General features: G+C 48.3%; 1 protein-coding gene across 6 annotated transcripts; it reads right to left on the bottom strand.

The window, feature by feature from the left end:
- Positions 1 to 23,433, bottom strand: Pla2g5 (phospholipase A2 group V). 6 transcript variants are annotated; one of them, XM_035439478.1, is made up of 7 exons: positions 23,238 to 23,424; positions 14,417 to 14,634; positions 11,572 to 12,102; positions 9,167 to 9,214; positions 7,340 to 7,484; positions 2,024 to 2,130; positions 1 to 1,332 (listed from the first exon to the last, which is right to left on the bottom strand). In XM_035439478.1, the coding sequence occupies exons 4-7, from the start codon at positions 9,204 to 9,206 to the stop codon at positions 1,211 to 1,213; spliced, it is 414 nt and encodes a 137-aa protein (XP_035295369.1). In that variant the 5' UTR covers positions 9,207 to 9,214; positions 11,572 to 12,102; positions 14,417 to 14,634; positions 23,238 to 23,424; the 3' UTR covers positions 1 to 1,210. The 6 variants fall into 6 exon arrangements, with proteins under 6 accessions (XP_035295369.1, XP_035295371.1, XP_035295370.1 ...); XM_035439480.1 differs by lacking the exon at positions 11,572 to 12,102; XM_035439479.1 differs by lacking the exon at positions 14,417 to 14,634.
- Between the last annotated feature and the right edge of the window lie 3,551 nt (positions 23,434 to 26,984).

Below are 26,984 nucleotides of genomic sequence, written 5' to 3'. Positions count from 1 at the left end.
TGGTCTCATATAATTGACTTTATTTAGAAAATGTTCGAACACTGGAGTTCTCTGAATAGAGACCTCATGTGTGCTGCACAGATTTTGGAGATGTGAGTGAAGAGACCCCCCTTTGGGGTTGAGCGAATCTCTTCTTCCTGTCATATTGGTATGAGAAAGCTCTATCTTTCACAAGGCGATAGATGACTTGGGATTTTCAGTGCCCTTAACTTGTTGAAAACTAAACAGGCAGCCCCTCTGCCATTAAGCTGTACTTCCAGCCCCTTGAGTCTTATTTAAAACATTTATTCCCACCCAGTGACACCTCAGGAACCCTGCAGCCCTGTATCTGCACCAGGGGAGCACTAGGAGCCTCATTTTAATTAGTTAATTGGTTCCCTTTGAGACACACTCTGTTGTAGTCTAGGCTAACCTCGAACTTTCTGTGGAGCAGAGGCTGACCTTGAACCCCTGACTCTCCTGCCTCCTCCACCCCGCAGGCACTGTGATGAGGGGTGGGCACTAACAGTGCTCCTGGAAGGAGTCTCATTTTATATGCTGAGGAAAGTCAGAGCAGTTCAGACTATCCAGAGGTTCAAGAGCACACAGCCACAGAAGCCAGGGCTGGGGGCTGGATGCTGCCCTCTCTAGCCAGGGGACCAAGGGGGCACAAGACCGTGTCTCAACTTCCTCTAGAAAAAGCGTGAGCCCCAGTTCTGGCTTGAAGGATGCCAAGGTTTAAGAAGATGAACTCAGACGAAACATGAAAGACATCTAAGAAGGCTCCCACCTGTTCCCACCTCCATCCCTGAGGGCATACAGGTGCCTTGGGTGTAAGAAAGGCTTAGGCAATCCTACCCCAGCCCCCATCAGAGGAAATGCTGGGGGTGTTTACTAGCCTTGAGAATTGGTTTTATTTAATATCTACATAGCAGATTTATAGAGTTAATTTGCCTTCTACTCCAGTAAAAGGTCTCTTGAGGGTGATAATGACAGTTCAGTTCCAGAAATCGAAAGAAAAGTCAACACGGCATTGGCCTGGAGCTGGGGGAACTCCTGGGCCCAGAGCCAACTTGACAAGTGCAGGTTCAGCCATCCTGGGAGTTTGCCAAACTTGGATCAGAGTACCTCTCTAGGACTGTGGAGGACAGAGTGTAGCCCTGAGGGCTCTAGGGCGTGGATCAGGAATACAGCAGGGGGCCCTCCAGTGTAGGAGGGCCCACACAGAACATTAGCAGAGGAAGTTGGGGTAAAACTGGTAATAAGGATTGTAGCTCCAGAGGTTTCTCCTCAGGCAGTAGACCAGCTTCCGATCACAGGCACACAGCCTCGTCTGACAGAAGGACCCGTAGCCTACAAAAGGGACATCAAGTGCCAAATGAGCATGGAAAAATTGTGCCCCACAAACTCTGCCTTGTTCAAAGTCACACCTGAGGGTGGCTTCTAGTCTGCATAGACCCCCATCTGTCCTGCTCTGGGGGAATCTCATAGTGTGTGGAGGAGGACTCTGTGCCACGGTGACACATAATCTGATGGGAGAGCTTCAGGTCCTAAGCTGAGGAGATGTGAGATCTGGTGAAAGAGGCTTGGCTGCCAAACTAGAGTCCAAGATCTTGATCAGGACGAGGTTTCCGTTCAGGGAGTGCCGGGTCTGATGGAGCAGACACATCCCCTTTGGGTGGAGTGGCTAGCTTAAGGGTGGAGATGGTTTCTGTGAGGGCATTAAATAGAGCTGTACTGGGGCCAGGCTTTGAACTCGGGGCCCTGGGCATGAGTCCCTCTTGCTGCACACTGGCAAACCTTTAATGACCTTCCATTACATATGTGAAATAAGGGAGATGAAGCCTACACCATCCAGGGAAAGGAAATCTGCAAGCCCACAGTACCTACTGAACAGTGGCTCTAAACCGGGCCCAGCCTTCCCTGGAAACCCAAAAAGGCTACAACAGCCCAGGTCCCTCACCCACACTCTGCCTCACAAGATACAGGCTGGCACATCTCTTGAGTAGCACAACTCCCAGCCTGAATGGGAAGTCACCCTTACCGCAGACAACCATGCCCTGTGTGAATCTGTAGTCGTAGGACTGGGTCCGGATGCCACAGTCTTTCTCCTCCAGCTCCCCATAACAGCGGTCATGCATCCAACAGCACCTGTCAATGTGAGAGATGGGGATGCTGAGTGGAGAGGTACCCTCTTGACCTCTGAACCCGCACCCAAGAGAGATCCCAAGGTGAGAGACAGTTCAGGTCAAATCTAAACAAAAATCAGAGCTAGAGGTGCCAGGGGGTGGGGGTGTCAGTGTGCTTGACTTTGGCCGTCTAAGCTAAGTTGTCTCTGAAGGACTTTTGAAGCCCCAGCCCCTACCAGAGGGTCTCTCTTTGTCCTACATGCACCCCTGCTTTACGAAGCTTGCCTGAGAGCACAGATGCCTGACACTAAGTTTGACTTTCTCTAAGACTGCGACAGTTTAGACAAGATGCTCCACATAGAAGGCTTGCCTAGAAACAGCACCTCCACCAATGAGCCGATGCCAGCTCTCGCCTCTGGTCTCCACAACCAATGAGCTTGGTATCTAAGCAGCTTATGTAAAAGTTCTGGCTCTCCTGCTAATTAAAACTTCCCCTTACCTTACCCTCCCTGAACAGATCCATGGTTTTTACAGTGTGCATATTCTCATTGCCGGGTACCACAGCTCCCAAATCAATAGCTACTCTTTGGAGAGTCCCTGGGAATGCTATTTAGGCTGACACCCCTAGCAGGTGTGCAACTAAGACCATGCTCCTCTGGCAGACGTCGTGGCAGTGGGTGTGAGCTGGCAGGGATGGTGTCTGTCAAAGTGAGAGACGGGGGTTCTGAGTTTCAGAGAGGCACCCTCTTGACCTCCATACCCTGGAGAGATTCCAAGGTGAGAATTCAAGTCTAGAACCGCCACGGATCCAAAGTTCGTTGACCTGTTTTTGCCTTGTAATAGCTAGATGGAGTGTAGGTGTGGTGGTTTGAATGAAAACGGCCCCCATGGGCTCATAGGGACTGACACTATTAGGAGCTGCGTTCTTGTTGGAGTAGGTATGGCCTTGGTGGAAGTTTCAAATGCTCAAGCCAGGCCCAGTGTCATCCCCTGTCTGCTCCCTGCCCATCCAGAGGCAAAACTCTCATAAACCTCTCCAACACCATGTCTGCCTGCTGCCATGCTTCCTGTCATGACAATAAGGGACTAAACCTCTGGCCTGTAAGCCCAAATTAAATATTTTCCTTTATTAGAGTTGGCATGGTCATGGTGTCTCTTCACAGCAATAAAACCCTAACTATGACAGAAGTGGGTACCAACGGCTGTATTGCTGTGGTAGGCTGAACCATGCTTTTGTCTGGAAGAATTTGGGACTTTGGACTAGAAATGTGACTGGACACTTTAAGCGGGGTTTAATGGGCCACACTAGTAGGAGCATATAAGACAGTGGTGCTGAGGGAGGTTTGAACTCTGAGGGCCTGGCTTAAGAGGTTTCAGAGGAAAAGAATATTAATTTGTGGGCGGGGCGTTGGTGGCACACGCCTTTAATCCCAGCACTATGGAGGGAAGCATAGTGGTGGATCCACAGAGGTGGATCTCTGTGAGTTCAAAGCCATCCTGGTTTACTGAACTGGGAGGCAGAGATAGGTGGATTTCAGAGTTCAAGGCCAGGCTGGTCTACAGATCCAGTTTCAAAACTTCCAAGCATGGGCAGTGACAGAGACCATCAAAAACAGAAAACGAGTGATTCATATGCTGCATTTGTTATAATTAATGAATTGGTATAGATATATTCTAAACTAGGTAACGGATTCTGTAATTGATAATATTAATTGTAAAAAATCCATTGTTTGTTTTAATTTCCTTATCAGTTACTTTCCCTGTCACTGTCAAGCCTGACAAGAAGCAACCCGAGGGAGGCAGGGTTTGCTTTGGCCTGCAGTCTGAGACAGCCCATCACGGCAAGGAAGGCATGATGGCTGGAGCATGGTGCAGCTGTTCACATTGCATCTATAGTCAGGTAGCAGAGTGGAGTGGATTTGGCTAAGATATTTCAAGGTCCACCAAAGTGACCCTCTTCTTCCAGCTACACCTCACCTCTTCTTCCAGCTAGGCCCCACTTTAAGGCCCACCCCAAAGTATCCTAACGCATGAGCTTATGGGACATTTCCCATTTAAACTTCAGTGTGTGTGTGTGTGTGTGTGTGTGTGTGTGTGTGTGTGTGTGTGTGTGTGTTTACATGAAGGCCAGAGGGGGCTGTGTCCTGTGTCTCCATTAACCACTCTCCACCTTAGTTTTTGAGGCAGGGTCTCTCACCGGAACCCAAGGATCACTGATTCAGCTAGACTGGCTGGCCAGCAAGCCCAGGAATCTGCCTGTCTCCACCTCCTCTCACAGCAGCATCCAGCTTATTCAAGAATCCTTATGTGGACTCTGGGGGACCAAACTCAGGTCCTCATGATTGTACAGCAAGGACTTTACTGACTGAGTCATTGTTTCAGTCCCATATCTCTGAATGTCTATATAATATAACATATTAAGCTAAATAGTGAAAGGTCCAGAAACAGGGATATGGAAGTAAAAGGACCCAGTAATAGGAATATAAATGTACAGGAATGTAAATTTGTAGCATAAAAAGAAATAGGAGCTGACAGTCACCAGCCATGTCAGCAATTAGGGATTAACTTCTAACAATGGAGTTCCTTGCTTTATGACTGGCAGTTGAAGGTTAGTTATCAGATAACCCCTGGCACTTACAACCGACAACTGTTGTGAACTAGGTTAACTTTCACTGCCAAGTTGTAACTTTCGGGCTGCTTTGCTCCACATTCTTCCCTGCCTCAGAAAAAACTGCAATTGCCAAGGAACTGCAGAGTTACAGTAAACACCACTAGAAGTGCGCGGCAAAAATAAGTTAATAAAATACTAACTTAGCCAAAGACCTTGTTAATGAAAGGTGTAAAAAACAATCTGTACTTAAGTTTTGTCTTGGGATTGTAAAAATTCTTTTGCTCATGTCTAATGCTTACTTCTACCTCTAAAAGGGGATCTCAAGTCCGCCCCGATTGCCATAGTTTCAGAAGTCTGATCTCTGACTGTGGTCCCAGTTAATTGGTAAGCTTTTGGAAATTTTAAAAACCAATCCATACTTAAGTTTTGCCTTGGGATTGTAAAAATTCTTTTACCCATGCCTAATGCTTACTTCTTACTATAAAAAGGGAGTTTGCGTCCACCATGTTGCCACAGTTTCAGAAGCCTGATCTCTGGCTGTGCTCCCAGCTAACTGATAAGCTTTTTGTGCCCCATGGTGATTGTTTTTTAAATAAAGTTTGCTTCTGCTTCAGACTTTGGTGGTCTGTTCCCCCACCCTTTGTGCCTCAGACCCAACAAGAGTTTATAATGGTGTGTTCAACTACAATCCATTACCACACAGGCCATTCTAGGCTCTCCTTGCTTTTTCATAGGGTCCCCACTCCAACTTGGCCCCAAAACTCTGATGTCCCTTTGACACCATCTACCATGGCACCCACTGGCATCAGAACTGTTAACTCTGTACACTGAGTTGTCCAAAGAACAACATCTCCTGTCTCACACAGTCTTCTAGAATGGCGACACTCCCCTATCAAAAGGTGGAATCCAGACCCTCTCTCCTTTCAAGCTGACACATAGCAACTGGACATATTGATGAGCACAACATGGTACTATATACATCATCCCATTGAAATTGCTCATCTTGACTGTCAACTTGACCCCATTAATAGCTGTCTAGAAGGCTATAGAATCCCACCTTTGGATGTGTCTTAGAGAGATTCTCTAGAGATTAGATCATGTGGGCTAATGGATGGCTTTATCCACTGATGGATTCATAATATGTTAGGAGGTGGTGAAGGAACTTGGGTGCCACATATTCCCACCATTGTATCCTGCCTCAAAATGGGCCCAGAAACGTGGACCCAAGTGCCATGTGCTGAGCCCTTTGAAACTATGAGCCCAAATAGCTGATTATGCTCTGAAGCCATTTCCTCATGGTGGGAGAGGAGTAACTAAGATAACCATGGTGTTGCACAACCACCATAGGAATGCAAACCACTTACCCATTGCCTCAAACAAGCATTTCTAGGTGGCAAGACCATCAGAGATCTCTCTTGAGCTGCTCATCTCTTGAGCTGTTCACTGCACATTGACTACAGTCATAGAACATCAAAGCTTATCCCCTGCCATTGCATCTGTGTGCTCTTTGGCTAGCCTAGGTCTCTTTTTTCTTGAGCTTTTGTGGCTGGACCAATTAAGAGAGCCACATAAGCAACACTGTGGAGTTTTGGAGGTCTATGATAAAAATACTACCTTCTATTGTTATTGTTGAGACAGGGTCTTGCCATGCAGCTGAGGCTGACCTGGAACTTGCTGTATCCATCAACCTCGAACACTTGCTTCTTCTTCCTCTACCTCCCCAGGACTGGGATTGCAAGCTCATACTCCCACATCCAACAAGCCATCCTCTTTCGCCTTGTAGTTTGGGAATGTTTGTTCATAACCCCCCAACTGTCACCATGCTGTTAGAAGACCGAGACAGCCCTGCAAAGGACCCATTGAAAGGGCCTGAGGCTCCACCCTTGGACGGCAACAATCCGAGCCACAGCTGTGAGCCACCTGTGGTGTGGGTCATCCAGCCCCAGCCAGCCACTGCAAAAGGAAACCGAACAGATAGGAGCCACTCTGCAATGGCCTCCCTGGATGGCAGGTTCATGAGCAAAGTAATCAATTGTGGTTGCATTAAGTCAACATGTAAGGATCATTTCTTTTATTTCAATAAACCAAGTGACTGAGATCTTGGAGTTCTTGGGAGTTATGTGGCATGTCTTTAAAAGATGCTTAACTCCTCTGAGCCTTAGTTTTACTTATTTTAGAAGCCAGCGTAGGGGTGCACACCTTTAATCCCAGCACTAAAGACGAAGATGCAGGTGGATCTCTGTAAGTTTGAGGTCAGCCTGGTCTACACAGTGAGTTCCAAGGTAGCCGGGGCTACATAGTGATATCCTATCCAGAAAAAAATGAAATAAAAATAAATAAAATTTATTTTAGTTTCGCTCAAGCACTGGTGCCCAAAGAGGCCTAAGGCATCAATCAGATCCTCTGTAGCTGGAGTTACAGGTGATTGTGAGCTGACTACCTTGGATCCTGAGAACCGAACTCAGGTCCCCTGACAAGAGAAGTGACACTCTTAACCACTGAACATCTCTCTACTCCTGAGCCTCAGTTGTAATTCTCATCTCCTAGAATAGACATGGAATCAGAGGAGGTAACGAGGGCAGAGCCCACAGCTTTAAAGGTGGTGATGATGTCAGCTCACCAATCAGTACCATCCTTGGGGGTCCCTCCGCCGCCCCAGCCACAGTAGCAGCCATAGAAGCTATAGTTGATTATTGGATCCATCCCAGTCACTTCCTCAATCATGGACTTCAGTTCTAGCAAGCCCCCTGGCACTGCAGGCACACCTGGAAAACAGTCCAAGCCCCCAGGTGACTCTGGGCACCTGGCAGCAACCCACTTGCCACCCCTCCCACCCACTCTTATCCTCCCGGTTAATGGGAGGAGGGCCAGGCAGATGACAGCAAGTGACCTGGAATAAAAGTTTGTTAGCCAGGCAGTGGTGGTGCAGGTGGATCTCTGTGAGTTTGAGGCCAGCCTAGTCTATAGAGCTAGTTCCAGGACAGCCAGGGATACACAAGAAACCCTGTCTTGAAACACCCCACCCCCAGCAAAAAAAGAGTTTGCACTTGGGGGCTGGGGCATGTGGCTCAGTTGACAAATGATTCCTCTAGTGTACGTGAAGCCCTAGTTTTGATGACCAGCACTTTGTAAACTGGGTGTGGAGTATGCCTGTAATCCTAGCACTCACGAGGTGGATGGAGGAGATTCAGAAGTTCATCCTTACCCTTGGCTACATAGCAAGTTCAAGGCCAGCCCCAGGCTGCATGAGATGCTTTCTTAAAAAACCCAAACTTTTAAAAATTGAATTTAGAAGCAGAGTTTGGAGTCAACTCCCTTGCATTGCAAATTGGGAAACTGATGCTCTGTAAGTCTAGAAGGAAGTATCTTGCCTAGGGTTTTCAATGCAAGAAGCCAGGGGCTCTTTCCCTGCCTTGGATCTCAAGTTTCTCCTAGGATCTCCAGATAGCTGGCAAGACATCAAAGTGCAGAGTTGCCCACCAGGGGCTTGTATACGGGGCTGCAGTGAAGCCTAAAGCCAGATTATTGTACCAGGCCCCCAGACCTTAGCATGACTGACTCCATGATGGAAGTACCATTCAGGCCATAAAACACAGCAGGTACACAGCACCATCAGCCAACATGAAGACAAAGGCTCAATCCATCAAAGTCTATCCAAGTTCTGGGAAAGTCTCTAAAATGTACTACCTTGCGTCTTGGCTTCTGTAGTTCCGTTCTGGCTAACTGTTCTTGCTAACTGAAGTATGTCAACCCAGAGTAGAGTTTTTGTACTTATAAAGCTCACCCCGAGAAAGGCTCAAGGCTGTACTTCAATCACCCAGCCGGCTAGTAGACTTTCTATTGGCTTAAACCCATGTCTAAGCAGTCTTCTCTAGTGGCTGCCCCACAAGATGGGGGCCAGCCCAGACCCGCCCAGATGGGGTGGTATGCAGACGTACTAAGCCGAGAATGACTCCGGAATCAACTGGAGTCTGTCTGTCTCTGTCTGTCTGTCTGTCTGTCTGTCTATCCTTCATTGAACCAAATGTATCACTGTATTGCAAGTGCTCTGCTACTGAGCTGTCCCCCAGCCCGGACCTGGGATATTTCCTAAGGATTTTGTGTTCTATTTTGTTCTCACTGTTTGTTCTTATTCTATTTTTACTCTTCGGGGAAATATCTGCTTCCCACATCCACAAGCCCCACCTCTGCCTGCTCACACCCTGACCTAGAGTATCCAAATCCTGCCACAGCACCACGCCCACCAGCACAAAAGCAGGGGCCCAGGGAGACCAAGGCCATTGCTGATATCTTCACCTGCCCCGCAAGGGTGGAGCTGAGACTCAGACACAGGTCTCTGAACCTCAAAGGCTGGTGGCCACCTTCCTTTCCACTACCCAGTCACTCGCAGGAAGACAGGAGGGGGCTGGGGGGTCCGGGGTTCAGAGGTCGTGAAATCAACACTTACTGCAAGCCAGGAACCAAGCCAGTGTGAGGAGGCCCTTCATCTTGGGTTCTGGAAAACAAAACACATCCCATGGTGTCTTAAATCATCACTGCCAAAGCCTGTTTAGACCCCACCCGGCTCCAAACTAGGTCTGGGTGTTCCCTCCCTCATTGGGTAATCCACAGACTGCTCCAGCTGGAAAAGACAAGGCAAAGCCTCCAGGCCTGGATCCACTGAATTCCCTAGAGACAGAGGGTCATTATCGACTCTACCGGAATGTGGCAGTGACAAGTGCCCCCGATTTTGTCCCCTTGGTAGATGCGTAAATGGATATTACTGGCACAAGATCAAGGGCAGGAACTGACAGGCCTCTCGACACAGCGGGAATCGGTGGGGAGGGGGCTGCTGGTGAGGTGGCTCAGTGGGTAAAGGTGCCTGCTGCCAAGCCCGGTGACCCGAGTTTGATCCCTGGGACCTACATGTTGGAAGAAGAGAACTGATTCCCACAAGTTCTCCTCTGATCTCCAGGTACACACCTTTACACATACACACCATACACTAAATAAAATGTAAATAAAGGGAGGAGGGAGCTGGAGCACTAAGAGTGGAGGGATCCGGAGCAGGGGGGGCAGAAGGAGCTGGAGCACTGGGGACAGAGGGAGCTGGAGCACTGGGGACAGAGGGAGCTGGAGCACTGAGGGAAAGGAGAGCTGGAGCACTGAGGGAAAGGAGAGCTGGAGCACTAAGGGCAGAGGGAGCTGGAGCACTGAGGGCAGAGGGAGCTGGAGCACTGAGGGCAGAGGGAGCTGGAGCACTGAGGGCAGAGGGAGCTGGAGCACTGAGGGCAGAGGGAGCTGGAGCACTGAGGGCAGAGGGAGCTGGAGCACTGAGGGCAGAGGGAGCTGGAGCACTGAGGGCAGAGGGAGCTGGAACACTGGGGGCAGGGGGAGCTGGCACTTGTATCTTGTTCCCATAGTTCATGGAGCTGACATCTCTGAGTTCCCGGATGCTCGTTTGAGGGCTGTAGCTGTTGGTTTGCTCACTGTTCCTGCACTGAGAAAGGTGGCTGGCCCGGCAGGTGCTCCAGAATTGAGTCCAGCACCCAGAGTGAGTCCTGGCCAGTGGGGGATTCACGATGGCTTCGTGGCCTCACTGCAGGTCTTTGATAGTCCTACATGTGTCACTGTTCCCATGTGCCAATGGGAAGATGAGGCTCAGAAACTGCCCAGAATCTGCCAGAGGCCACTCAGCGGCTGAAATAGAATCAGAATATGGTGCCTTCCTTCCTTCCTTCCTTCCTTCCTTCCTTCCTTCCTTCCTTCCTTCCTTCCTTTCTTCCTTCCCCTCTCTCTCTCTCTCTCTCTCTTTTTTTGTCAGGATCTCCTGGAGTCTAGATGGACCTTGGACTATGTAGTCAAGGTTAACTTTGGATTCCTGATCTCACTACCACCACACCTCATCTACAGACACACACCAACAACCATGGCCAGTTTATACGGTGCTGGGTGGAAGACAGGGCCTCATGCATGCTAGCCAAGAGCTCTGCAAACTGAGCTACATTTTCTCCTTGCAGGCTAGCCAGTTCCTACAGCTAGGACCAGGCTCTCCTGTGGACATGCTTTTCACATACCAGTCAAGCAAATCAAAACCTTCAACCCCAGCACCCACCACTTAACTCTCTCAGGTCAGGCCAGTCAGTGTTATCCCGATTGTCCCTAGAGGGAAGCCCAGAGCTGCTGAGGTGAATCTCACACATCCTGAGGCTACATACTGTGTTCCCTTTCTCTCCATTCAGACTCACTCACACTAGTGACAACCCCACCCAGTGTGACTCTTAGCAATGTAGCCCTCTTCTCCTCTGGACTGTAAATAGAAGACTCTTAGTAGCTATCATTTTTGTCACCTGCTGTCCTCATCCTGGATCCCATTGAGCTCCCTGGGCTGCACCATTGTGATGCAGATACAGTGGGAGTCCCTACAAAGGAGTTGAAAAGATAAGACAATTTCAAGGGAGGATCTGGCAGTAGGGCCTGGAGACAATTGTCCCTCTGAGGCCCCCAAGGGAGCCCTGAGACAAGGCTTGTCTGTTTTTATCTGATGACCATATGGGCCCAGGGACACTGCTAGATAATTTAAGAGTAGAGAAAGGCTGCCATAATGAAAGGTGGGACAAGAAGGCAGACAAGAAGGAAGCATAGAGGACGATGTGGAAGCCAGGGAGCTGCCAAGGTCATGTGAGAACAGGTCCTTCAAGGTCACATGAGGGAGCCCCGAATGCCCTGGACCCCCGTTCCCATATCCTGTCTGGAAAAGAATACAATGGACAGTCAGTTTTGAGATGCAGGCACCCCGTGCTGTTTCTGGTCCCCCACAGAGGGGCAGGCCCCCACTCACCCATACTGGGCAGCTCCAAGAATGAGTCTCACCTGAGGGCCCTCTCTGTCTTCAGCTCCAGAGAACAGGCAGCAGCTGGGCCTGCTTGGTCTAAGCCTGCCTGACACCTCCCACAAGCTGCCTGGGCCACCTCCAAGATTCCTGGGAACTCAGAGAGGCCCTCTTCAAGACCCTCTGCTGTTTCCCCTCTAGATTCTTGATTCAGGCCTCAGGGCTGGGTGGCTTTCAGGAGAGAGAGATCCAGAAGGGTCTGGCTGGAGCTGACCTGGGTCCAAGGCTCTTCCCCACCAGGGATGGATCCCTGAATCCCCTCCCAGGCACACTTCCTCTGCCACAGTAGGCCTTTGTGGGATGACAGTCTCTGGTTCCTTGTGGTTTCCAGCCCACGGCAGCGGCTTCTATTTTGTTCTGTCTTCTTCGGCCTCAGCTCAGGAGCAGCCATGGGAGCAGGGTTACTCACAACCCTGTCTTCCTTCTCTCCTTCAGCCCCAACTGTCTCTGGAGCCTGTATGCCCCCTGTGGGGACACTGCAGGATGCCACTTCCCACGTCCAGCGGGACCACCTGTTAACATGTGACTCACTCACTATTGAATCCCTTCACCCAGTTGTCTTCCATACATATCAAGACCAGCCCAAGATACCAAAACTGTGTTTCAAAAACCCCCAAATTGCCACATCCCTTCACCTCTGGTGGCTTTCTCTGGCTTTCATTTTCCTCTAAACATCCCATTTCTGGGTTGAGGCCTCCATGTCACCCGATCTTCACCCTCCTGGCTGGGATCCTGCAGTGCCCCAAGCCTGGCAGCCTGCACTTGAGGGTCATCCCTAAGTCTCCCAGGGCATTTTATCTCCTTCTGCAGGCTCCCTCTGCTGGCGCAAGTCCCACTGGTCAGCCCCCTTTCCCGATCCTCCCCTGACCCTGCTGCCCATCCCTACCCCCAGACACAGGTGGACTCTCCACCACACAAACACACTCTGACCCGCTCTCAGGAGAATCTATCCCACCCCTCTCTTGGTGGGCCATCAGCGTTCAGGGACTTGCTTTTAGACCTGAACAGGTGTTTAGAAAACAGGTGTCTAGGTGACAGGTGTCTAGGTGACAGGTATCTAGGTGACAGGTATCTAGCTGACAGATGTCTAGGTGACAGTTGTCTAGGTGACAGTTGTCTAGGTGGCAGGTTTCTATGTGACAGGTGTCTAGGTGACAGGTGTCTATGTGACAGGTGTCTAGGAAACAGGTGTCTAGCTGACAGGTGTCTAGGTGGCAGGTGTCTAGGTGACAGGTGTCTAGGTGACAGGTGTCTAGGTGGCAGATTTCTATGTGACAGGTGTCTATGTGACAGGTGTCTAGGAAACAGGTGTCTAGCTGACAGGTGTCTAGGAAACAGGTGTCTAGCTGACAGGTGTCTAGCTGACAGGTGTCTAGGTGACAGGTGTCCAGGTGACAGTTGTCTAGGTGGCAGGTGTCTAGGTGACAGGTGACTAGGTGACAGGTGTCTAGGTGACAGTTGTCTAGGTGGCAGGTGTCTACGTAACAGGTGTCTAGGTGACAGGTGTCTAGGAGACAGGTGTCTAGGTGACAGGTGCCTAGGTGACAGGTGTCTAGGTGACAGTTGTCTAGGTGGCAGGTGTCTAGGTGACAGGTGTCTATGTGACAGGTGTCTAGGAAACAGGTGTCTATGTGACAGGTGTCTAGGAAACAGGTGTCTAGCTGACAGGTGTCTAGGTGGCAGGTGTCTAGCTGACAGGTGTCTAGGTGACAGGTGTCTAGGTGGCAGATTTCTATGTGACAGGTGTCTAGGTGACAGGTGTCTATGTGACAGGTGTCTAGGAAACAGGTGTCTAGCTGACAGGTGTCTAGGAAACAGGTGTCTAGCTGACAGGTGTCTAGCTGACAGGTGTCTAGGTGACAGGTGTCCAGGTGACAGTTGTCTAGGTGGCAGGTGTCTAGGTGACAGGTGACTAGGTGACAGGTGTCTAGGTGACAGTTGTCTAGGTGGCAGGTGTCTACGTAACAGGTGTCTAGGTGACAGGTGTCTAGGAGACAGGTGTCTAGGTGACAGGTGCCTAGGTGACAGGTGTCTAGGTGACAGTTGTCTAGGTGGCAGGTGTCTAGGTGACAGGTGTCTAGGTGACAGGTGTCTATGTGACAGGTGTCTAGGAAACAGGTGTCTAGCTGACAGGTGTCTAGGAAACAGGTGTCTAACTGACAGGTGTCTAGCTGACAGGTGTCTAGCTGACAGGTGTCTAGGTGACAGGTATCTAGGTGGCAGGTGTCTAGGTGACAGGTGACTAGGTGACAGGTGTCTAGGTGACAGTTGTCTAGGTGGCAGGTGTCTAGGTAACAGGTGTCTAGGTGACAGGTGTCTAGGAGACAGGTGTCTAGGTGACAGGTGCCTAGGTGACAGGTGTCTAGGTGACAGTTGTCTAGGTGGCAGGTGTCTGTCTAGGTGGGTGTGGGGGCTGGGCTGAGTTTGGTAGGACTTTTGACTCAGCTAAGACAGGCTTAATGACCAAAGGACAGAATGTAGGAATGAGAAGGCACAGTGCCAGCCAGGGAAGCCAAGCTTCCAGTCACACACCTGATTCCAATCTACAGGTCCTTACCCTAGCAGGGGTTTTACCTGCTCAAGAGCATAGCCTCAAACACAAACTACAGTGAAGCTAAGGCTGTCTTCAGCAGGGGCAAAGAAAACCTGCTGAGATGGGTTGGGCTTAAGAGGGCAGGATTCCAGAGTGACCCTGTCTGATGAGGCCCAAGAATGGCTTGTCACACTAAAAGGGCCCCAGGATATCCCCACGGGATGAATTAAGCATCTCATAACATGTTTACTCTGGAGTTTTCTGCATCTAAGAGCAAGCCAAAGCAAGGATACCTGGCCACTCCTGCTCCAAGACCCCTGACTTCAACAATAACCCTGGACTTGGAATATGGTTTGTGTTCCCCAGGACAGTTCATCCAGGGACCCCTGGCAGAAAAATCTGCTTGCAGCCCTCCTCCTGCAGGACGTCTTCCAGGATTCCTGGTCACAGAAGCATGCTGGATGTCACCACATACAACTGTCCTCTTGGGCGCTTCCTGTTGGAGGGGTTCCTGCAAGTGGTGGTTCAGGAAGGAGGATGAGAATTCAGGGTTCACTGAACACTTTCGAGGTCCAAGGCCACATCGTCACCTGCAGTCCCCTCAAACCCTCCTAGAGTCTTGGGATGCACGGTGATTCCACTCTCCCGAGTAAGAGAATGGAAACCGAGGGGCAGGTATTGTGTGATAGCTTGCTGAGGTCACACAGCTGGTGAAAAAGCTTCAGAACCATGAGTCTGACCTGCAGCCCAAATACCTAGGGCTTTCCTCTCAGAAAAATGGGGAATGGAAAGTTGAGCCCCAATTTGTCATAAGAGCTCAAGATCCCAGGGGTTGTCTGTGACTGGCCTAGGATCTTTGCTTGTTCACTTTCAGCCCAGAGTTTGGAAGCTTGGGCTCTTAGAGCAAGAGTGGCCAGGCATCCTTGCTTTGGTCTAGGTGATAGCCTGTTCCTTTTAGACCCAGCAAGTTCCAGAGAGTGAAGGTATTGTGTGTTCTCCTAGAAGGGTCTGGCTTAGCACACATGGTGCTTTTTCAAAACATGTAACCAGGACAGGAAGATAGATCAGTCAGTAAATTGCTTGCAATGCAGTCAAGAGGACATGAGTTCATGCTTGTCATCCAGCTTATCCTACTGGGCAGTTCCAGACCAGTGGGAAAGCCTGTCTCAAAAGAGAAAGGGTGGACAGAACCTTGGGACCAACAGCCAATGTTGTCCTCTGGCTTCAACATATGTAAGCCCTCATGTACTCAATCACACATGAACACACCAGCATATACACACATAAACAAAAAATAAGTAGTAGGTTGCCAATGTACCAATGTTGAAATCTTACACACAACTCTAAATTCTGGCCTCTCTTAAGACACCTGGCATCCTATGTTGGCCACAGTTTCCTTTATGGTCATCTCACCAATCCTTATTGTCTTTAGCCCAACTTGACTCACAGGGGCTCACTTCTGGGGGTGTGGGGGATTCTTTAGAGATCTGTGTCAGAGTTCAAAGAGGAAAGGTCATCTCTTAGGACATCTCACAATGCAAGTGCTGAGCTCCGAACCCCATATACAGTAGTTGCTCAGTCAGTGCACAGTACAGGACATAAGGCACCCACTCCAAGAGGAAGAGGAAACACCTGTATTGAAGTCTACAGGTTGAGTTGGTCAGTAGTCAGAGCTTTTCTACCATGCTTGAAGCCCTGAGTTCAGTCCCCGGCACTGCATAAACCAGGTCTAGCAGTACATGTTGGCATTCCTAGTACCTGAGATGGAACAAGGAAGAACCAAAGTTCAAGGTCACCCTCAGCCACATATCAAGTTCTGGGTTAGGCAAGAATACCCGAAACCCTGTTTCTAAGGGCATGAACTGGGTGGAGGCCAGTTAAATTGAAGGGTATTTGAGGTAGAAGGAACCGCCTGTGCCAGACCCACAGGCAGGCACCTTCAGGGAACTGAAAATAGCTGTGGTGGATCTGGTGTTAAACGACTAACTGTAAGGGAAGAAACTGCTCCTTTAACACCTTCCAGATTCTGTGGCCAAACAGGTTCCCACAGTTGACCATCCCCTGCCATCACCACAAGGTCCCTGAACATAGAGCTGAGAAGACATGTGACCTTGACAAGTTAACTTAACTGCTGTGTGTGTGTGTGTGTGTGTGTGTGTGTGTGTGTGTGTGTGTCTTGGCTTAGCATATGGAGTAATGGGGGCCAGTGATTTTTCCCTGTTCTGAGATGACACAAACCAGGTGTTTAGGTACACAGGAAGGTGTCAATAAATGTTGGCTATTTTCTGTAGGAGGGAGGGACATACTCCCAGTCCACATATCACAGAAAATGATAACTGTCTTTAAATAATGAGTAGGTATCCTGGAAGAGATTTGGGAAGGGCAGTCCAACATACAACTGCAGCATCAGAAGGTACCTAGGAGACCAGGCAGAGAAGTCAGTCTGCTGTCCTTTGTTGTAGAATACCTTGATGGAGTCCCTAAGAAGAGACTCTGATTTTTTTTTCTAGGCTTGAAATGCACAAGGTCGGGAGGGGTGACACAGCTCAGTCATCACAGAGGTGACACCACCCCAAGCCAATTTCCATGACATCACCTGCAAAGGACACCTTGAACATGGAGACAGAAGGACAAACCCACAGGAACTCCAGAAGATCACAGACCACCCCTAGAGGGCAGGAGGGAACCAGGGCTCAGCCTTGGACTGAATAGAGTCTGGAAGAGCAGGGGACATCTGGGTCACAAGACATAGGTTAGAGGAAGTGGCTGACTGGCCTTGTGAAGGTGACTCAGAGAACCACATCTTCAAATCTCTGAAGGGCTGAGGACATCAAGACCACCATACACAGTGGGGCTCAGATGGAAGAATCAACAAAGGTTCCTCACTTTCTGGACTCGGAGTTTGGCTTAGGCCAAGACATCTCTGTGTCCTGGGAAAAGAATGAGCTGTCATGGGAGACTTTCTTGTCCCTGTAGTGTTGTGGGGTATTTGTACACTGTGTGAAGATGTGTCGCTGTGATTGGTGTAATAAAAAGCTGAATGGTCAATAGCTAGGCAGGAGGTATAGGAGGGACTTCCAGGCAGAGAGAGAGAGCGAGCTCTGGGAAGAAGAAAGGCAGAGTTGGGAGCCAGACAGGGAAAGGAAACAGGAAGAGAGGTAATGCCATGTAGCAGAACACAGATCAATATAACTGGATTAATTTACATTGTAAGCGCTAGTTGAGACCAGCCAAAGCTAAAGGTCAAGCTTTCATAATTAATAATAAGTCTCCGTGTCATTACTGGGGCGGTGGCAATCCCACAAAAGACAGTCTGACAAGAAAGTTTGCTACACTACAGGGCACTTTCTATCCATCCTTTGTCAGGAAAAGCAATAAAGAGTGGGACATGGGGATAGAGTGAGTGGGACACGCCCACTTCACCTTTCAAGCAAATGAAGTTTTGCTTTAAGGGCTAGAAACACGATGCTCTGTCAAACCAACCATTGCAACCCTTCCATGCTACTCTGTAAAATTGTCAAACAAAGACCCAGGGGTGTGGCTCAGCTGGTAGAGCACTTGTTTAGCACACACCGAGTCCCATCCCCAGCATTGCACTAATGAGATGTGGTAGTGTACACTATTGGGAAGCTCCACCCAGCCCCCCTCCTCCCATTCCAGACCCCACCCCCGAGAAAGCCGGCCTCCGACAGCTCCTCCCCCTGAGATGCTCAAGACCACGCCTATAGCCTATTTAAGATATGGTCCTGACCTGCTAAGTGGTTATCCCTCCTAGCTTTCTCCTCCCACCCCCAGACCACCTGGCAGTTTTTGTTTTTTTTTTTACTCGTTAAACTTGAACTATTAAATCTTAATTTGGCTTGGTTTGACTGGCTGTGTTGGAGGAGAGACTTAATATTGGGATACGGAGGCAGGAGGGTCTGGAGTTGATTAGCCAATATACCTCAGGTTGAAGTCCAGCTTGGGTTATAGGATACAATGTCTCAAACAAGCAAACAAACAAACAAATAGAAAGGTGTGAGAGGGAAATAAAATAAAAGCATTTTAGTAATTGCTTGTTTTGCTTTTGGCATTTTGTTGCTGTTGTTGTTGTTGTTATTCTGGTTTTTGCTTTTGTGGTCCAGACTGGCCTACTCACTGTGTAGCTCAGGCTGGTAATCCCACTGTTTGAGGCTCCTGAGCATTGGGAACACTAGCTGTGCCACAACACGAGTATTAATTAATATATTTTATTGACATTAGTATATTTTGTTATCATTTTTATTTTAAATATATGGGTTTTTTTTTTTTTTGCCTGCATGTATAGGTATATAGTGCCCACTGAGACTAGTAAGATGTCCAGTCCCTCGGAACTGGAATTACAGAGGTTGTAAGATACCACGTGGGTGTTGCGAATAAAACCCAGGTCCTCTAGAAGAGCAGCAAATGAGCAATCTCTCCAGCCTCAGGGTTGGTTTTTAAAGAAGAAAATTATGCACCAATCAGTAGCCATATGACCTGAAGGGAATGCTTCATTCCTTCTGTACCCTGGATCCCTCCTGTACCGATGACCACGCCCGGTTTAGACTAAAAGCTCGCTCAGCCTCCTGAGTAGCTGGGACTACAAGCATGACCATGCCCGGCTCCTGAGAGCCCTTTATCCTGCCCTTTACATACCTTTGACCACGCCCATGCGGGCGTGGTCATCGGTACAGGTATTGCGGTCTCTCCCTACACCCTCCCCTAATTTTTCTTCAGGCTGGAGTCCTGTTCAGTGACATGGCAAGCAATGGCAAAGCAACATCCGTGAGGTGGGACCCAGACTGGGCAGCAGGTGCCCACCAGGTCTGCTGTTCCACCAGAGGGGCACCTGGATTGCTCTAGAACCTTCGAGGCTTTCTACCCAGATTCCTTTACAGAATGCCCGCTAAAATACTTGGCAGTCGTGGTGCTCTTACTTTATTAACCTCCAGGCCTCATCTTAAAGGCCACCTCTTCCAGGATGTGTGAGAGCCAAAATTATGTTTTAAGTTTCAATTACTATGCCATTGAGATCCATGAAACAAAAATGCCTCTGATCTGCAAGTCACTTGCCCAAAGACAGATAGCTCCTGAAATGCTGGAGGCTGTTGTTTACGGGAGATAACAAGCCACATGTTTTCACTCCCCTAAACAAGTTTGTTTGACCTGTCTGCACCAGATGTGCTTGATCACATGTGGTCAGGAAGTTCACAGGCAGGAAACACATCAGGATGTATGCTTGCCCCTGATTGGCTATAGGCTGAAGGTACCTCAGGATGTAGCTTGCCCCTGATTGGCTATAGGCTGAAGGTACCTCAGGATGTAGCTTGCCCCTGATTGCTTCCCTAACGGGAAATACTGAAGCTGCTGTAAAACTTGATTGGGGGACATTTTTCTGGGAACCAGAGATGGACCTGGCCAGAGTCCATCCACCTGGATCACATTTAATTAAAGCTTGCTTCAAATTTGGTTTTAAATTGTGGTAGTGGTCTTACCCTCCATTGGTGGGATTTACAGATGCCTTCTCAGATGACCTACCTAAAGTCAGCATACTTTTTTCTTGCTGTCAAAACATTATGTGCTTGTTTGGTCTTGGCATTGCCCGAGAACCCCTTCCTTTAGAACTTGAGTATCAACAGGACAAAGGCACCTCTGTCTTCTTTACTGTATGAAGAATTTGATTGGATAAAATCTTGGAGTCTGGGGCAAACAGTGGCTCCACCCGGGTTAGAGCCCAGTGTCTCGCTGGCAGCCACTCTTACAGATACACATGGCTAGTCCTCCGTCCTGGGTAGTTCATGGCAAGTCACAGTTTGGATGGGTATAGCAGCCACCACTCAATCACTGGCTCAAGTACATCCACGTACTGTCCTAGGGAGGAATGTGTAGTCCTTCATACCCTTCCCTTTGGCTACTGCTGAAGCAATGGATCCTCTCCAGAATTTTTGCCTTTATAAGGACCCGACCAACATAACTTGCGGCCATTCTCTGGGAATCTCAGGTATGGATCTGGCCAGTGTCCATCATCCTGGCAGTATTTAAGAATGCTTGCTTCAAATTTGGCTTAAAAACTGTGGTAGTGGTCTTACTCTCGCCCAGGGAGATTAACAGAACCTCACCATGCTGTGATACCCACTCCCCCAAAATCCCTAGAGAGAGGAATTGTGTGCCTTGTTTTGACATCGCATGCCCAGTGTGGGGCAAATCCTTTCTTCTATAGGGTAGACTCTACTGTGTTGTTAAATCAAATGTTTTGTCTACCGTCGCTCCATAAAGTTTGGTTCAAAGACTTCTCCGTAAATAGTAAACTGAAGCTTAACTTGACACATAAATAAGACTTAGATACAAAAAATAGTCACCCACCCACCAAGTTATGGAGCCCACCTAGATGCCCATCAACAGAAGAATGGCAGGTATGCACAATGGAGAATTATTCAACAATAAAGGACATTACATCACCTGCAGGAAAACTGACAGACTTGGAGATTATCATGTTAAGTGAAATGAAAGGGACACCAAGATAAATGTCATGTTTTCTCTTGTATGTGAAATCTGTCTATCCATCTACCCTTTGTCCATCAGGATTCATCTATAATTATCCATATTACAGGAAAGAAGAAGGGAGGGTATTGAGACAAGATAAAGGACCTGTAGGATAGGGAAGAGAGCCACGAATGCCTAGTGGGTGGCAAATAGGGGGCAGAGTGTGATACACACTATAAAGATTTCAAAGTGAGAGCCGCCAAGATGGTTCAGTGGGTGAAGGTGCTTGCTACAAAACCTGATGACCTGAGTTCAATCCCCAGCACCCACATGATGGGAGGAATGAACTGAATAGTCTCATACATTGTCTTCTGACCTACATTCAAACACACACACACACACACACACACACACACACACACACACACTCACACACACACACACACTCACACACACACACACACACACACACACACACACACACACACACACTCACACACACTCACACACACACACACACACACACACACACACACTCACACACACACACACACACACTCACACACACACACACACACACTCACACACACTCACACACACACTCACACACACACTCACACACACACACACACACACACACACACACACACTCACACTGTGGCTTGTGCAAATCTCCACACTCCCACAAAAGAAATAAATAAATATGTCATGATGAAATCCATCCCTTTGCACAATGAATACATGATAGTGAAAAAAGTTAAGATATTCCACAGGCTTAGTGAAAAAAGTTAAGATATTCCATAGGCTTAGTGAAAAAAGTTAAGATATTCCATAGGCAAGAAGACAGAAAAAAAATAAACACTACCTATGTGAATAATTGGGCTGAAGGTTTAGGTTTTTTGTTTGACTGGCTTTTTATTTTGTTTTTAGTAATTCAGGACTTGGGCCAGCACAAGCTACCTACTGTTTAAACCAGGTGCTCACAACACAGTGAGTTTGAACCAGTCAGGCTGTCTCTCCCTCAGTCTCCACACCACTTCCTCTCCTCTGGCCATAAATACAGCCAGCCATTGAGAGGGTGAGGCATCCTGAACTGCTTTTGGTCTGGAGTGTTGCCTGATTCCAATCACCACCACAGTGAAGGTCTGTGGCAAACTGCTAAACTAGGCTTGTCACTTTCGCCCTTAGCAATATGCCCTTTGGATCACAACACAAGGGAGGCGAGGGCCAGGAACTGGCATGCCCTTGACACACAGCACTTAAGCTCAAGTTGAACCTCAATGACTGCAATGTCAAGGCCAAATACGTTCCAGAGCAGGGGCAATCAGGGAATGGAGGAAGAGGCCTGGAGGATGCGGACAGAGGAGAAAGAGCTCCTTGTATGAGCCAGCAGTTGTGTGGCACCCTTTTCTGGATTGCTTCATTGTGCCCTAAGTAGCTGGCACACAAAAGTCAAGGGGGTGGTAACTAGATGTGGATGAGCCCTTTCCCAAAGGTAATGTTTTCTTGTGCTTTGGATTAAAAAGAAATCCAGGGGCTGAGGAGATGATTCATCCATACAATCATGCAAGCATAGAGACCTGACCTTTCTCCCCAGAACCCATGGGAAGAAAACAAAACAAAACACTGGCACAGGGTGTGTGCCTGCCATCCCAGCACCAGGGAGGCAAGGAGCTCGAAAAATGGCCAGTGTATTCAGTCAGTGAGCTGCATGTTCAGTGAGAGGCCCTGCTTCCAAACATGATTGGAGATGTGAATAAGTACGGCATCTGAGGTAAGCCTCTGGTCTCCATGTGCATGTGCATGCATACGTGCACATATGTGTGTACATATATACACATCCATATACACACACACACACCTGAACACAACCATGTACATGTACAGACATCCGAGGAAGCTGCACACGCCCTCAGGAGAATGTAAGCATTGAGCCTTAACCACCCTGCTCATAACCCTGCCTTTGTTCATTTAGAAATGACCCTCTGAGTACCCTTACTCTAGACACGATCGGCCTTGGGAACTGCCCCAGCCCTGGTCTGACAAAGACTCCAGTAAGGGATCCTGAACCCTAGTACCCTCCTCTGGCAGAAGCTGTGCCCACCCCTACCCGGGTCCCTCTTGGGTTCTTCAGACCCCACTTGCCCAGATTCTCTCTCTCCAGCCCTTTGCTCCTCCCTGTTGGAGGCTCCTCACTCCCCATACCTGACCTCTTTGGCCTGGTCTCAGCTCCTGCTCCTAGGGCCTGTCCCCATGAGCAACCTTAGTCAGGGTCTGGATCCCCAAGTTTATGGTCTGCAGCCCAAGCATTCGGGTTGACAAGCTGCTAGACAGGAGGCCCAGACTCCAAGATGCTCTTTGTGGGATGACACAGTGAACACTGGCCTGCAAGCACCCTGCTCAGCCCCCAGCAGCATTCATGACAGCAGAAAATCCAACAAAAGCAGAGACTGGCACAGCACTGGCCCTTCTGCCACAGGGCCCTGGGCACTTACCCAGTACATTCCAGCAGAGGGGTGTGGCCCAGTCCCAGGTTACCCAAGTCACAGCCTTATCCTTGTCACAAGCCTTTGCTAATCCCTTCAGTACTCACTGACCCCATGGAGCCTGCACTGGAACTTTCTTAATTACCTGAGAGGCTGCAAAGTGCCTTGACTGTCTGAAGACTTCAGTATTGTCCTGGCCAGGAGTCTGAACACAGATCCTGCAGTTGGGATGACTCCCAGGGCGGTGCAGGAGAAATCTGTGCTGCTGAAGCCACTGGAGAGGCCAGAGCATCTCTGGATGCTGGGCCTGAGCCAGGAGAGCAGAGGCAGAGAAGCACCAGTTTCAGTTTCGATTACTCCAAAATTTTTTTTCTGACTAACAAGGGAAAATCTCTGTTGGAGTCTTTGGCTGGGGCTCAGACTCACAAGGGAAAGTCATGGCTCCTGTGGAACTCAAAGTTCAATCCTGGACACTGTACACAAGCAGGCATGTCACCAAAAACATTACCCGAGTGAGTGACAGATGTGCTTAGAGCAACAGAGCGAGCAGATAGCCCCTCCTTGCCCAGCCAAGACAACAACAGGGAAAAGGAAGGAAGGAACAAATGAACAGAAATGATGGGCCATCAAGAACTCATGTCTCTCCAAATTCCATTCTGAAAAGTTTGAAATCTGCTGACAGTTATGGGATTTATCCACAAATCCTTAATTATTAATATTTTACTGCTCTCTCTCTCTTTCTCTCTCTCTCTCTCTCTCTCTCTCACACACACACACACACACACACACACACACACACACACATACACACACAATTTGAGGACAATTTGCAGAAACTTACCCTTAAATCAATCTCCATTTCTTCTCTAAAGAGAAGATGGTACTTTATATAAACAAGCAAAATTGTAACCACGGAGAATTTTAGCGTTAACACAATACTGTTATCTGGTATCCATTAACTATCTAACAATCAAAAGTTTCCTCTTGTAAGGACAGTGGCGTCCTTAAATATCACTTTTCTTTATTTTTGTCTTTGCTTTTCTCCCATGGAATTCCTACACTGGGCATTCCTAAGGTTGTGGCTAGATTGTCTCCTATAACCTGGAACTTCTTGGTCCTGTACATAACACTGGATGTTTGGAGCCTGGACATTTGTTCAGCAGACCCCCCTCCTGGACTTGTCAGTTTCCTCAAAGAACAGTGTTAAATCTTTTTTTAGTAAGACTATCACGAGGGTCGAAGTCTGGGACCTGTGTGTTTTCAACCTTGTTAGTGATCTCTGTCTCAGGTTATTTCTCCTCACTGTGGTAAAATACCCAACAGACCCAGCTTATGGGGAGAAGTTTAGCCCATGGTGGAGGGAGAGGCATGGCCGAGCAGCTTCATGGTCCCTGAAGTACATCACAACAGCTTCCTAGGTCTTGGTGAATCAGGAAGCAAAAGCTCAGACAAGAACCAGAAACTGGCAGCAGTTTCAAGGCCACCCCCAGTGACTACTTTGAACTAGGCTGCTGTATCCCACCCCCCAAACTCCACAAACTCCTCCTAACAGCACCACCCTCTGGAGACCAAGTTGTAGACCGAAGTTTCTGTGCTACCTGGTCCCGAAGCCGTTTGGTCCCCAATAAAGGCTTATATTAATTATAAACTCTTTGACCGATGAGTCAGGCTTCTTATTGGATAGTTCTCTCTTAATTATTAACCGATTTCTATTAATCTAAGTATCTCCAAGTGGTCTTGTATTGCTGGTGATGGCCAGGCATCTTTCTTCCTCAGCAGCTACATGGCATCTCCCCCGAGACTCCTCTCTTCATTCCTCCTCCCAGCTTTCTCCTTGTCTGGTAGCCCTGCCTATACTTCCTGCCTGGCTACATCCTGCCTGTCCATTGACTGAAACAGCTGTATTCATCAACCAATAAAAGAAACACATATTCATAGCATACAGAAGTACATCCCCCATCACCAACACATGACCCTATGGGTAACATTTGAGATTTAAATCTTAACAGTTTTCCAATATTTTTCCTAAGGGACCTGATTATCTTCTGTTGCTGTGATATAAGCACCAGAACTACAAAGCAACTTGGGGAGAAAAGGGGTTATTTCATCTTACAGTTTACAGTCCATTATGGAAGAAAAGTGAAGGCAGGACCTCAAGGCAGAAACCTAGAGACATGAAGCAGAGGCCATGGAGGAGTGCTGCTTACTGGCTTGATCCCATGACTTGCTCAGCTCACTGTCTTCTATAACACAAGACTACCTGCCCCAAGATGGCAACATCCAGAGTGAGTTGGGTCTCTCATATCAATCATTAATCAAGAAAATATTGCACAGATACGCTGAAGACCAATGTGATGAAGACAATTCCTAGTTGACATTCTCTCCCCCCAGGTGGATGCAGTCTGTTCCAAGTTGACAAAAACCAGCCAACACACCATCCAAGGTGATACTTCTAGCAACAGCAAATGGAGCAGTTACTCTTCTCAATTCTCTGACCAACAAAAGCAACGTAAAGGGGTGAAGGATTTATTTTGGCTCCTGGTATGAGGGAATACAGTCCACTGTGGCAGGGAAAGCAGAATGAGTTCCAGGAAAACCAAGGCTACACAGAGAAACTCTGTCTTGAAAAACAAAAATCAACACCAAAAACGCCATAATGATGAAGGCCTGGTCCCCAGCCTGTGGCATATTACGAAACGATGGAAACTTAGGAAGATTGTGTACAAAAGGGAAATGCCAGGAAGGGGAATCTGAATCTTTAAAACCCTCTCTCTCTCTCTCTCTCTCTCTCTCTCTCTCTCTCTCTTTCTCTCTCCTTCTTTCTCTCCCTTTCTCTCTCTCCCTCTTTCTGTCTCTTTCCCTCTCTTTCTCTTTCTCTCTCTTTCTCTCTCTCTCTCTCCCTCTCTCTCCCTCTTTCTGTCTCTTTCCCTCTCTCTCTCTTTCTCTCTCTCTCTCTCTCTCTCTCTCTCTCTCTCTCTCTCTCTCTCCAGCCCCACCATTACTTATCTCTCCCCTTTATGTCCTGGGAATGGCGACCTACAACAACCTTCTGGGGTTGTCATTTGTCTCTGTCACACTAACACAAACATCATTATATTAACTGAGTGGTTCCACGTGGCTGCCTGCAGCCCAAGCCATTCCTTTCCCCTTTAGTGACTTCCACTGAAGTAAAACCATGTTCCTGCCTATGCCACAGAAAAGAATTTCAGGGTGGTGTAGAGTTGGAGTTCATTAAAAGGTGTTTTTGACTTAGATTTGAAGCACAGGTGCCTAGGGGAACAGTGAGACAGACCCAAGTGTGGGTATGGCCTTCTCAAGGGAGAGTCACACCTTGTCTTGGACAGGGCTGCACATCTAATCCCTGGGCTCTCTAATTCCCATCACTGGGAGAAAATCCTTCACAGCAAGTTAAATGTTAAAGCATTTCCTTTTATGGGGGAAGCTGTAAAGTTGATTTATGAGGGTGTGGTCAGGAAGTACCTAGGAGGGGTTACAAGTCCTGTGAGCCCAGGAAAGGCACTGTTTGCTTAGTTTACTCATTATTTTTAATGGTTTTGGCTTGAGATGTCTTAAGGAAAACATCAATCGTCTCTGCAGGCTTTTTTTTTTTTTTTTTTTTTTGGTTTTATCAATGGTGTGTGGAGCTTCCTGAGTCTGTCAGCAGGAGAGACGAACCAACCAGATCTCAGGAGGAAGGGTTTCTTTTCCCTCTCCCACCTCCTCAATCTTCTTTCTATCCTGCTGGTTAGGAGTGGCAGTCCTTGTCTAGTCTGGGGAACAGTTTCAGCTTTCTATCGTAGAATGTTGGCTAGGGCATTTTCATGAATAGATTTTGAATTTTATCTAATTTGGTGGGAGTATTTTTTTAATCATAAAAGTAAAATGCATCTTA

This window comes from Cricetulus griseus, chromosome 2 (genome assembly GCF_003668045.3).
Source record: "Cricetulus griseus strain 17A/GY chromosome 2, alternate assembly CriGri-PICRH-1.0, whole genome shotgun sequence".
NCBI lineage: Eukaryota > Metazoa > Chordata > Mammalia > Rodentia > Cricetidae > Cricetulus > Cricetulus griseus.
This window is presented reverse-complemented; position numbering and strand designations above follow the sequence as displayed.